A 13027-nucleotide genomic window follows, 5' to 3' on the forward strand; every position below is an offset into this window, starting at 1 on the left:
TATTATTATTATAGATTGCAAATATATTATAAAGGTAAAATCAAGAAAATGGTTCTAAAGAATAAAAAAAAATCTATTATTTTGATATTTCTTTCGTATACAAACTTTTAATTACTAATTTCATAATTTATGTTTTATTATCTTTTATAACATTAAGTATTTTTGTGATGTTTAAATTATCATAAGAAATAAAAATCTATGTAATCTTAACATTTTAAAATATTATCTTAATAGTACGTTGATTCCAAGAGAGGAGCTAAGCATCTTTTGTAATATTTTTTTTGATATAATGTACAAGTATCTCTCAATCTATGTCCGAAATCTCAGAGACATATTTATATTCTATTTAAGGTCCTATTACCTCCTCAACTTATTTTATTAATAATTTTCTATCATTTTTTTGTCCTACGTGACACTATCTTGTGGGCCCAACTCTGATCGACTTTTTTTTTTCAAACTAGTATCATGTAGGCCAAAAAGGGGTAAAAAATTATTTATAAAATAAATTCAGGTGGGGTAATAGAACCTTAGTATAGTATAAGTGTGTCTGTGAGATTTCAGGCATATGTTAAGGGTGTACTTGTGCATTTTTCCCTATTAAAGTGGGTATACTAAAGTATCAATATTTTGAATCAAAATAATTCTAATTGTTATTTATATTTAAAGTTTATAAACTTATTACTTGTAAAATTATGTTATTAACTTATATTATATTTATGTTGATAAAATGATATTTTTTCAAACTTGAACTGTTGAAATCTTACTTAAAAAATCGGAATGAATTAAAATTTGAAAAAATAAATTAAATAAGAGAGGCGCAGGGCATGGCTGCCTTGTCTTGTTTTTCTTTTTATAATTTATTTAACAAAAAAATCTCTTTTAAAAAAAAAAAAACTTTTTAGACTTGAAGTTTTCTATTTAAAATAAAATATTTAAGACCAATAAAAATTTAAAATACTTTTATTTTATTGACACGTATATAGTGAAATAGTCCTTAATAGATAGGTACATTTGATCAGTTTAATCATTGGACACATGAAATAGTTTTTTGTAATATATATAAAAGATAATTATTTTAATTTTTTCGACATCACATTACTTAAATAGTCTTTAATATACGTAAAAGTATTTATTTTATTTATAAATATTTGTAATAAATAATAATAATGATGCAAAATCAATAAAAATAACTGTTAAATTTAAACTTTGATTTTTCTAGGTATTCCCTTTTCTTCCTAACGAAACGAAAAGGGCATATCCGTCAAATAAATTACTGTCCGACGCCGGAAAATCAAAATCCAAGTTACAGTACTTCATCTTCTTCCCATATTTCCATCGCCCTTCTTCCCGTTTTGCCCCTCTGCAAGATCTCGACACCGTCGGCGTCATCTTCCCGGGAAATTCATCAAAATTTGAAATATACAGTTGAATTACAGTTTCTTGTTCTGTATTAATCTAAATTATCGGAGAAAAGTTGTTTGAATTCATTGAATTGACTGAAGAATTTGGGGGATGAGATTTTGTTAAGGATAGTTATGAGATCATCTATGTCGCCGGACAATTTAAGTAGTGCTCCGTCGACGTCGAGGAGTTCTCCTCCTTCTGCGGCATCTCAAAATCTCAATTGTAAACACAGGTCTAAATATAAACCCTAGCTTTTTATCTTAATTTTGCAATTTTAGTAGTTTTTCGTATTTGTAGATCTGAAATTTTAGCTTTTTCTCTCTCGTAATGCCTGGAATTTAACTGTGATTGGACGAATTGATCCGAGGCTGTAGATGATGGCTTATTCTCCAAAATGTGTGTGCTTTTGGATGGTCGTAATTACAATATTTCTTTTTTGTAGTTTCAACAACAATAATTACACTTCATTCCGAGCTTGCTGGGGTTGGCTATGTGAATCATGTCGCTCCATTTATATACCCCTACTAGTGCAATAGGAGTATCTAATAATGCAGATTTATTGTTGAATTTATCTACAGCTGACAAGATTTTAGAATTCCTAGTGTATATTAGAACCCAAGTAGCCTCCAGGATGCTATAAAGGGAACTTCTATATCTGTGAAGTGAAATGACAGTGGAGAAAGAGGTGATCGTAAAGAGAGTCATCTTAGCACATCAAGGGGGGGAGGGAGGTGCAGACTGTGACATTGGGGAAATTAGGAGCAGAGACGGTCCATTTACAGTTAACAGTATTCCAGCCTAAATCAGACCAATATGTATTGAAGATTCAATCTGCACTGCAGCAATATAGAAGAAGATATTGGCCCATTGATGGTGAAGAGCCCGTATGATGTATGATTGGCCAATGAATATGGAGAACTAAAGCACCCACAAAAGTGGCATATTTTAGTTAGCTGAGAAATTTAGGAACATGCTCAACACATGATAATTCGTGCAGAAGAGGTATTGCATTGTGCAATAGATGTTATTTTGCTTCTGCACTGTTTATTTGCGAGAGAATCTAGGACTCTTTCTGGTATATATTTGGGATGCTTAGAAGACTAAAGGAAGAACTTGTAAGCTGGGGTAAATGGAGAGTTGGGAAAACCATCAAAACACTCGGAAGATGATCCCCGTTATGTATTATTTGGAGTATTTGAAATCAAATGTGTTTCGATGGAATTGCAACTCCAGTTCATGTTTTGGATTCCAGATGTCTACTCAAATCTTTTTGCTTGGTATAATCACTGTAATGCAAACAATTCTGTTCTATTTGTTGATTTTGTAAGTTGATTGAATTTAGACAGGAGTCATAGGAAGCAGAGAAGCTAACAACTCTTTTTACACTGATTTGCATCCACTGGATATTTATTGAATGAAATTCCATTTACCTGATAAAACAATATGGGAATCCAGCTATTTGTCTGTCCAAAATCTTGTTTTTGCACCATTACTAATTTCGATAGAGGGGAGGCTTGACATCTAGTGAGCTCTTAAGTTCTTCCGGACAGCACATGTGCTTGGTAGATCGGTGTTTTGGTTATCTATGGAATTAGCATCTCACACTTAGAAATAATATTTCTCTAAGCCCCAGCCTCTTTATTGAACCTCCAAAGTCATTTTTGCTGCAAGCCAGTGGTTTGAACCATAAGTCCTTGAACGCTAATGTCACCTGCTCTTTCGTCTGTAGACACCACTCCACAAATTAAATGTCTTATTTTCCTCATCACCCTGCACTGAAAATCTTTACGTGGTTTATCCTTTTTTTGTGCTGCTGCTAAAGGTAAAGGGAATAAAGACATCGTGTAAGGGGATAAAAAGTTCAGTACATTGTTGATGAGCACCCTCTAGCTAGAAGGTTCTCTCTCACACTCTCTAGAATGCCATTCCAAATAATTGTAGATTTAGATTTTGCTCCCAAAGGTGGGTCCAACCAAATAAGTAGTAGGGAAAGAGCCTAGTATGTAGCCCAAATTACCAACAAGTTCTAGTAGATTTTAGACATTGTTTACCATATAAAGAACACTCCTGGAATAATTGATAAAGAGGCCAGACACTCCTTCAAAGAACAACAGCATCACGTGCAACTAAAGAATCTATTCCTTCTCTGCCTCACAGAACCAGAGAATCATCGTGTTAGGTACATTTCACTCTGGTCTCCCTGACTTGGGTTAAAACCGTTAATTCATCGTTGCAATCATGCTGCTGGAAACATTATACTTTGGCCTTTCATAATCAAGGTAAGGGAAGGAGTGACAGGGTCTCCTTGTCTTAAATCTTTTTGAGCAGCAAAAGAACCCTTGAAAGATCCATTGATTATCTCCTTGTCTTAAATTTTTTTGAGCAGCAAAAGAACCCTTGGAAGATCCACTTATTATAAAGCACAACTTACTGTGAAACTATTTAAGTGGATCCAGTTGATCCATTTTTCCCCAGGACTCGTTGACCTTAATATGTTGACAAAAAATCCCTGTGAACATTGTTAAAGGCTTTCTCAATATCTAATATCCATAGAATACTTGCCTTTTTCTATCAAAGTCTTGAGTCAAGGCACTCGTTTGTGATAAGTGATGCATCAGGAATCTACCTCTCCCTCTAGGCCTGGAATCTACCTCTCCCTCAAGGCCATCTGAACTGGGGACGAACTTGCTTTTGATTGTTTTAGTTTGTTAGCAAGAAGTGGGACACACTCTGTTGAAGCAACTGGTCAAACTTATGGGCCTATAATCCTTTACTTCCTCCCTAAAAGCTTTTTCGGGGACTAAGCTATATATAAGACATTAAGACTTCTTTTGAAAAAATCTCACGAGAGAGAAAATTGTTTCCGTAATCAGGTCCTTGATAATACACTGACATCTCTCATGAACTCCATATTAAAATTTGTTTTCAGAAAAATATGTTTACTGGAACCTAAATCAAAGAGGCCTATTTAGGTGAATTAGCCTTGTAAGCAAGTTTGGAAAGTAAAAGTTCCAATGAAGGTGTCTTGTTTTGTTTGTTTGGTGCTCAGGAAAACATGCCTAACTCAAGTCCGTTTACAAAGAAGAGGTCTTCAGATTTGTTCAAGATGTCTTTTACGTGACCAAGACGTTGAGAGCAATGAACCCACTTTTTACACTGCAAGACAACTATAAATTTGCGGGACATGTTCTTTTGTATTTTGGGGATAAAATTGGTAGTATGTAACTCTACTCTGGGGTTTTTGAGCAGTTCGTGGAGTGTAGGATACAGAGATGGGGAGGAGGATTGGTGGAAGATCATCTGTACTTGCATTTGGTGGAGTGTGTGGAAAGAAAGAAATTTCGATATTTTGAAGGCACTAGCAATTCTATCCAGAAAATTTGGATGCATTGTCTTAGTTTTTTTTTTTTTTGGTGTAAATAAATATGTGCGGCAAATAGGTGATTTAGTTGACTTAAATTGGCAATATATAAGATTATAGGTTTTGGGACAAGTGTTTTTTGTTGTACCTTTTTGATCTTTTTGTAAAGATCTCAACTTAACAACTTTTTTGGGAGTGTTTTAAGTTTTGTTTAATAGAAATATGACTGTTACCGAACTAAAAAAAAGAACTCCATGTTAAAGCATTATAGGTTTGGGGCTTTGTCCCAATTACATCTTGCGGAAGTAATTTATATTTTTATCCCCATGTTCAAAGACATTTTGATATTTGTGTCCCCGAGACTTCTTTTAAGTTGCGATGCCTTCCATTTTCATGATGATGTCATCTTTGAGAATCAATTGTCCTTATAGGTCCTTGACTTGGCTAATCTGTCCAAAGACTGTACCTTATCCGGAATCGCAGATTTTCTATTCTCTAATATGAATATTTAGAACAATCTTTAATCTTTAAAGTTTCTTGGCAAAAATAAAATCTGGACTATCATAGAAACACATAGAACCCTACCATTGCTTCACCTATCATCAAAATCTTTGTGCTCCTACCACATTCTCGAATCTGAGTATGATGGGTTGGGTGACCATTAATGACTGCATTACTAAAGGATTATGATAGGTTCGCCCAAGTCTTGAAGTGTAGGGTAGGTAGCCTCGCCGACTTTGGTTTACCGCTAGACGCATCAAATAAATATCTTAGTTCTTGGAATTCAGTCATTCAGAGGGTCGAGAAGAGCTGGTAGGTTGGCAGAAAAGCTACTTGTCAGAGGTAGGGAACGAAGTGCACCATATTGGTTATCCCTACATATTGCATGTCTCAATTTAATTCTCCTTGCAATATTTAATTCTCCTACCTCTGTTACAGGAAAATTGGAAAGATCGCAAAGAAATTTTCTTTGGGGTTCGGCGGATGGGGCAAAGAAGTTCCATTTGGTGCGATGGGAGACTGTGACATCTCCTAAACGGTGGGAAGGTCTTGGGATTAAAGATTTGAAGGTTTTCAATAAAAATTTGTTAGGGAAATGATTGGGGAGATTTGGGGTTGAGGTAGAAGCTTTGTGGAGAGCTTTACAATGAACATATATGGGGTGAAGAACAAATGATATCACTTTGTCGTTCGTGTGTGAAGTATGAAGGAATATTATGAAGGGGTGGGAAGATTTTTATGGCAACATTTCATTTAAGGTTGGCGATGGGAGTAGAGCAGCTTTTTGGGGCCATAAATGGTGGGGGGACAAAGTGTTAAAAGGATGACTTTCCGTGTATGTATAGGGTCTTGGAATTTGATGTTCAGGAGGGATTTTCAAGTTGAGAGATGAATGAGTTTCAAAGACTGTTTGCTTTACTTCATAAGCACTGTGAGTCATCTAATGGACCTGCTGCTTTGAGTTGGGAGTTGGAGAATACAAAGTTTTCTCTGTTAGTCCTTCTATGAATAACTTTTGTTTAGGCAGGTGCCAAGAAATGTGTATTTTTTCACATGATTTGCTACTAGAAGGCTGATTTTAACAGTGAAAAAACTAAATGTAAGGTTGTTTGCATTAGTTGGTGTTTTCTTTGCAAGGAAGCCGGTGAGGATTTTTTTTTTTTGAGAAAGTTAACTTGTATTATAAACAAAAGAATACACAAGGAATATTCTAGTAATACTTACATCCAAAAGTTGCGTAAGAAAAAAGGAACTCCTATGGAGGTCATAAGAACTCTAAGATACTAGGAATATCCTCTGCATCTTGAGGATATTCATGTTTACACCAAAAAAAGAAAAGAACCAGACAATTCAGCTTCAAATTCGGCATAGAGCAGCTCTTGTTTTTAAAACATCTCTGGTTCCTCTCCATCCATATAGACCACCAAATGCTGGCAGGGACAATCTTCCATCTCTCCTGTGTCCTGACTGATTCCCATCTCTGTTCCAGCAAGCTAGAGCTTCTTTGATGTTTCTCGGCATAGTCCAACTGATGCCCCTAAGTTGATGAAAATCTGCCACAACTTCAGTCTCTCTACAATTTAGAAAGAGATGATTTATCGTCTCGACCTCACATTCACAAAACCAACACCTGGAACAGATTTGCATACCTCTTTTCATGAGGTTGTGTTGAGTGAGCCTGATTGGCTAACAGCCAAGTGAAACATGCTATCTTGAATGGTATCTTGACCTTCCAAATCATCTTGCAAGGCCATCCACCTATATGAGTACCAGGTCTTTGTGAGCTTGTATAAGCTGAGCCAACTGAAAATCTGCCTTGCTTATCTGGATGTAGATCATCTTCTACTACATTGTAGCATAGCCACGAGATTATGGTGGGTTTTACTTGGATGATTTGGCATATCTTGGACTATGCCAAGATCAGTGGAAGTGTTTATGTTCAGTTGGAAAACGGAAGAATAAGAAGAAAGCACAAGGATTGTAGAGTGGCTCCTTTGCATTTTGGAGGGAGAGAAATAAGATAGCTTGAAGGGGTGGAGATGAACTTTTCTCAATTGAGTAGTAGTCTTCAATCTCTTATTTTCTTTTGGTGCACCCATGTTTCCTGTTTGTATAGAAATTTGAGTGTCTTGTAGAGAATCATATTTTGTAGGTTACTCAATTTTTGGTGTACTTCTTGTAAACAGCCAAGCTAGCTTGTTTGTTAATGAATTCCTATTTAGTTGATAAATAAAATAGTGAATGATAGTGATATAGTAGGAGAAAATCTTTTGGAGGTCTTCAACAACAATGGGTTCCAAAACTTCTCATATATGTGTTAACTCAAGTTGATAGCAGCTGTCAATATCTGACTGAAAGGGGTATGAAAGTCGACTTTACAAGAATAGAAGGAGTGACTATCCTAAGCGGGGTAATTGTTGTGAGGCTTAGGGAAGCTAAGTTAGGGTAAGCATTTGGTGGAGAGTGTTGTGGCAGAGTTAGCGTCAAGCTGAGGAGAGAAAAAGGGTGATTTGGGACTTGGGCCAAATTTAGGAATGTGTTTGTTGTGGTTGGTGCTCTTGAGGTGGGTTCTGGGCCAGGTGGAATACAGGATTCTTCAGTGGGTTTTGGGTTTTATGAGTTGGAAGTGTTTCATGTGGGTTTTGGATCATGAATCTCTGAAGGTCTTTTAGAGGGTGGCATTGGAGCTTTTCCGTTGGAGGAATAGGTCGGTTGAGGTTTAGTAGATGAGGCTTATTATGAACTAGACCTAATGGTGATTGGGTAGGGGGGTAAATGTGAGTCCCGTCAGAGATAATTCAGATTTTGGAATTTTATAAACCCACTTGGACGAACTGCTGTATTACCCGGTCCAAAAGAGGGAACAATTAATCGGTTATGTGTTGTTGGGTCCTGCTAAGTGGCAGTTTTCAGTTTCAAAACATATGTAGTTTCTGGCCACACCGGAATCTGATACTCCTTCCCTCCCAATTTATGCGGCGCTATTTGACTGGGCTCAAAATTTTAGAAAGAAATGAAGATTTTTGAAACTTGTGGCCTAAAACAAAGTCATATACATTTGTAGGGTTATAAATCATATCATTAAGTTTAATTTAACACAAAGATTTCTGTAGTAGGAATGTATAATAATAATTATGATATGGTTCCAATATTAGTATCTTAGAATAAATAACTAAATATTTAGCCAAGTAAACTTTGTGATCGTATGGAATGAATTAGATGGCTTTTATCTGTTGCTGATGTGGTTTATTTTTCTACCTGCTACAGTAATGTCTTTCAGCTGTTAACAAGGAGGGAGGTAGCTCCTCGAACTAAACGCGCTTCCAGAAAGTTTTGGGGTGAGAATACAAAATGTACTCTTGACTCCTATGGGTTGAAACGCGGAGTGGGAAGTGATGCTAGACAAGGACTAATATCTTGGTAACTTCATTATCTCTTTTTTTTCCTGTAAAGTCTGATAGAATCTGCCCCATCCTTTTTTCTCCATCTGTCTCATTAAGTTATTGCAGGGTAGAGGCAGAGTCATTGCAACATTTATCAGCCAAGTATTGCTCACTGTTGCCTCCTCCAAGGTCTACCATTGCAGCAGCATTCAGTCCTGATGGGAGGACACTTGCTTCTACGCAGTCAGTCTCTCTTCGATTACATAGACATGTATAATCTGTGTTATATTATGCTAGTTTTGTATCTATCTGTTCATTTTGATCGTAGTTGTCTTAATTGTAATTGTCTAGCGCTCCCATCTTGCAAACTACCTATTCATTAACCATAGTCCATATGGATATATGCACAAAATTGTGATGTAGTCTTTGTGAATTCTCCCTCCTTATTGATAAAGTAAGCATGTAAGATACTCTGGCAAGAATTTTACTTGTATTGGTTGGGACTAATCTCAGCAACTTCACTTTTTTAAGTTTACTGACATATTCCCGTGGCGGCAGTGGAGATCACACAGTGAAAATAATTGACTGTCAAACTGGGAAATGCTTAAAGGTTATGAGTGGACACCGCAGGACACCTTGGGTGGTGAGACCATCTTTTTTTTTTTCTTTTTCGCAGAATGTTTTGGAATATCACCTTTCTTCCTGGATATTTTACATTTTGGTTAACATCTGTAGGTTCGTTTCCATCCGTTGTACCCTGAAATACTTGCAAGTGGAAGTTTGGACCACGAAGTTCGGCTGTGGGATGCAAAAACTGCAGAGTGTATAGGATCGCGTGATTTTTGTAATGACCTGTAGCATCTCAGTAGTTTAAAGAAAAAACTGTGCACACTTTACTCTTTTTCTTTTGACTGTAACTGGTGAAACATTCATTTCCTACAGATCGTCCCATTGCATCCATTGCATTCCATGCCCAGGGGGAAGTTCTGGCTGTTGCTTCAGGCCACAAGGTAAAAATTTAGACTCAAAACACTCTCTTGGGTGATTTACATTTCATGTTCTGGTAGTGGATGCTGATTTTGCAATCTATGACAGCTTTACATATGGCACTATAACAGAAGAGGAGAGGCTTCTTCACCAGCAATTATACTGAAGACACGGCGGTCTCTTCGTGCTGTCCATTTCCACCCACATGGTGCCCCGTTTCTTTTAACAGCTGAGGTATCACTGTGTTTTTTGGTGACTTGGGTGTGAAATTGTGATTGTTTTAGATGCCGTCAACCCTTTATTTTGTAGGTCAACGATCTGGACTCATCAGATTCCTCAATGACTCGTGCGACCTCTCCGGGTAACTTGCAGTATCCTCCTCCTACTGTGTATTTGACTGATGCTTATTCCACTTATCAATCTGCTTCAGCAAATGAACTGCCTATCATGTCTCTACCATTCCTGATCTGGCCGTCAATTGCAAGAGGTGATCCTAGAATACCCATGCAGCAGAGTGATATAGATGTGGGATCTGATAGTATACAGCAGAGATCAGACACATCGTCATCTGTCCGTCTTCTTACATATTCAACTCCGTCCGGCCAGTATGAACTTTTATTGTCGCCTATTGAGCAAAGTGCATCTCCTACACAAGAAGCTCATACTAGTTCTTCTGTCAGGGAAAACGAAACTGGCACTCAACTTTTAGTTGATCCCATGGAGACTGATGGGCAGCCAGAAGAGAGAAACAATCAGTTTTTCCCTTTTAGTGACCCGGCATACTGGGAATTGCCTTTTTTGCAAGGATGGTTGATTGGTCGAAGCCAAGCTGTTCAACAAACAACTCGTTCAGATCTTGGTGGTGCTACCATCAATCCATCAACTTATGGTGAACTGGAAAATCCTTCTGCTGTTCCCTTGGTAATTTCAAGCAATAGTCATCCAAGGTCCGGAAGATCTGGTTCTCGGCACCGTTCTTCTCGCTCTCGAATGATCCCTGTTGCTGGAGCTGGTGATGGCGCTGCTCCTGTTAATGTTATGCATGATGAGAGTGATCCACAAATTTCTATTGGTCGCATCCAGTCAGAGATAGCTACTTCACTTGCAGCTGCAGCGGCTGCTGAATTACCTTGCACTGTGAAACTCAGGATTTGGCCTTATGATATTAAGGTTCCATGTGCAGCCCTTGATGCTGAAAGATGTCGCTTAATAATACCTCATGCCGTGCTTTGCAGGTGGGAATGATATGTACTCTTTCGAATTCGTGGCTTGATATTGTTGACAACCTATATGGATAAGCTTTTAAAAGACACTGGGATATTAAGCTGTCATGAAGAATCATCTTGAACCTAATATTTCTATTTGAGTAGTTGATTACTAGCCTCTTAGCCCTATACTCCGGAAATTTTTCATGTATTAATTTGACAGTTCCTAATTTTTGTGTCAGAATGAAAATAGATATGTCGTTAGATGAACTTTTCTGAATGCTTACATTGAGGTAACATTTTCAGTGAAATGGGAGCCCATTTTTCACCATGTGGGCGATTTTTAGCAGCTTGTGTTGCATGTATTCTGCCGAACTTAGACTCTGATCCTGGTTTTCATGGTCATCTTCATCATGATACTATGACAGCTTCGACTTCTCCAACCAGACATCCAGTTGCTGCCCACCAGGTTATGTATGAGCTACGGATATATTCCCTGGAGGAGGAAACGTAATTACCGAATCACAATAGCTTATATTGTGCTTTCTTTTCTGTCTAATTTCTCCCCCATTCTTTATTTTTATTCCTGTTATGATTGTTGGTTACTTGATACTCTTTGTCATGTGTAGGTTTGGTTCCGTACTTGCAGCTCGAGCAATTAGAGCTGCTCATTGTTTAACTTCAATTCAGGTAAATACTCATTTAGGTTCATGGATTTGTTTTATCAAACTTGTTTTCTAATAGAAAAAGAGCAGTTCTACATGGAATTAAACTCTGCATTTTTTCTTTCTTTTTGCCTTTCCTTTTACTAAGGAAATAAAACTCTAGATCTAATAGTTTTTGTTTTAAAACTCACAGAAATGAAAAATAATTAGATCTATATGAAAGAGAGAACTACAGGAAAGGGTTTGGGAAGGGTAGGATGCACGCAAACCTTATTCCTACATTTGTGGGGCTAGGGATGTTGTTTTCGATAGACCCTCGTCTCAAAAGAGAAGTTGTCGAAGCGGGGTAGCAAGCAAATAAGACATCGCATTATCTTAGCAAGATACAAGGCAAATTGAAATAAAAAATAGCAAGACGCATTGGAGAACAAGAAACTACGCGACTACAAATACTACTACCAATAAGAAAGAGAGGAGATGAGGCTAGCCCCTTCTGTCCCACATAAAGTGCAACAACACTCAGCTACCTACTAACCTTTTACCCTAACCTCGACCTCCATGCCTTTCTATATAAGATCATGTCCTCAGTAAGCTAAAGTTGTGTCTTGTCCTGTCTAATCACTTCCCCAGTTCATCTTTGACCTACCTCTACCTCCCAACTCCTGCTATTGCCAACCTTTCACACCTCCTTACTGGCACATCCACATACCTTCTCTTCACATGTCTGAACCATCTCGATCTCACTTCCCTCATGTTATCTGCCACGGAAGTCGCTCCCACCTTTCCCATCATAACTTCGTTCCTAATCTTATCTCTCCTAGTATGTCTGCACATCCATAGCATCCTCATCCCCGCTACATTCATCTTTTGAACGTGGGCGTTCTTGACTAGCCAGCACACTGCCCCATACATCATTGTTGGTCTAACCACTATTCTGTAGAAATAATATCATTAAATGAGAGGGCAAAAACATGCCCGTATACAAGAAGTATACCAGAACATTAGAAAGCCTTATAAAAAGACAGCTTTTTATGAAAAATACCCAATGATTTGTATAAGTAGGGACCTCATGGTACACCAAAAAGAAATGAGGAAAAAGAGGATATTCCTCAAATGTGCAAAATCTTTCTTCACTCCGTCGAAAGCTCTCCTATTTCTCTCTTTCCATATGATCCACATAATTTCTAAGGGTGCAATGTCCCATGCTCTGCGTCTCCTCCTAAATTCCCAGCTATACCATGTATGTTTCACAGTGCACACCATTGCCTACCCAATACGAAACCGTCTCAGAATATTCCACCATAAGCAACACATATCCGACAATATAAAGTAAATATTCAGATGTCCCAATTCTTTACACATAAAGAACCAACTAACACAATTGATTGTCCTCTTTCTCAACTTTTTTTGCTGTTAGGATCACCCCCTCGTAGTGAAGAAACATACCTTTCTCGGAGCTAATAAGCTTCTCGTAATAAGACTTTACGGAAAAGACGCATCCTCCCCCCCCCCCCCCCCCCC

At 37.6% G+C, this 13027-nt stretch overlaps 1 protein-coding gene across 4 annotated transcripts in view; it reads left to right on the forward strand.

Moving 5' to 3' along the window:
• The first annotated feature begins 1182 nt into the window (after nt 1-1182).
• The window catches only part of LOC107020573, an 18306-nt gene continuing 6461 nt past the window's right edge, over nt 1183-13027 (forward strand). The window contains exons 1-11 of one of the 4 annotated variants that reach the window (XM_015220990.2): nt 1183-1636; nt 8534-8686; nt 8776-8892; nt 9208-9292; nt 9385-9493; nt 9592-9659; nt 9745-9870; nt 9946-9997; nt 10067-10871; nt 11148-11351; nt 11471-11531. In XM_015220990.2, coding sequence (XP_015076476.1) covers nt 1536-1636; nt 8534-8686; nt 8776-8892; nt 9208-9292; nt 9385-9493; nt 9592-9659; nt 9745-9870; nt 9946-9997; nt 10067-10871; nt 11148-11351; nt 11471-11531 — 1881 coding nt within the window. In that variant the 5' untranslated portion in view covers nt 1183-1535. Of the gene's footprint in view, nt 1637-8533; nt 8687-8775; nt 8921-9207; nt 9293-9384; nt 9494-9591; nt 9660-9744; nt 9871-9945; nt 10872-11147; nt 11352-11470; nt 11532-13027 lie in introns of those variants that run through there. The other 3 variants (XM_015220989.2, XM_027917119.1, XM_027917120.1) reach the window with 3 other exon arrangements.

The sequence above is a fragment of the Solanum pennellii genome, chromosome 5 (assembly GCF_001406875.1).
Source record: "Solanum pennellii chromosome 5, SPENNV200".
NCBI lineage: Eukaryota > Viridiplantae > Streptophyta > Magnoliopsida > Solanales > Solanaceae > Solanum > Solanum pennellii.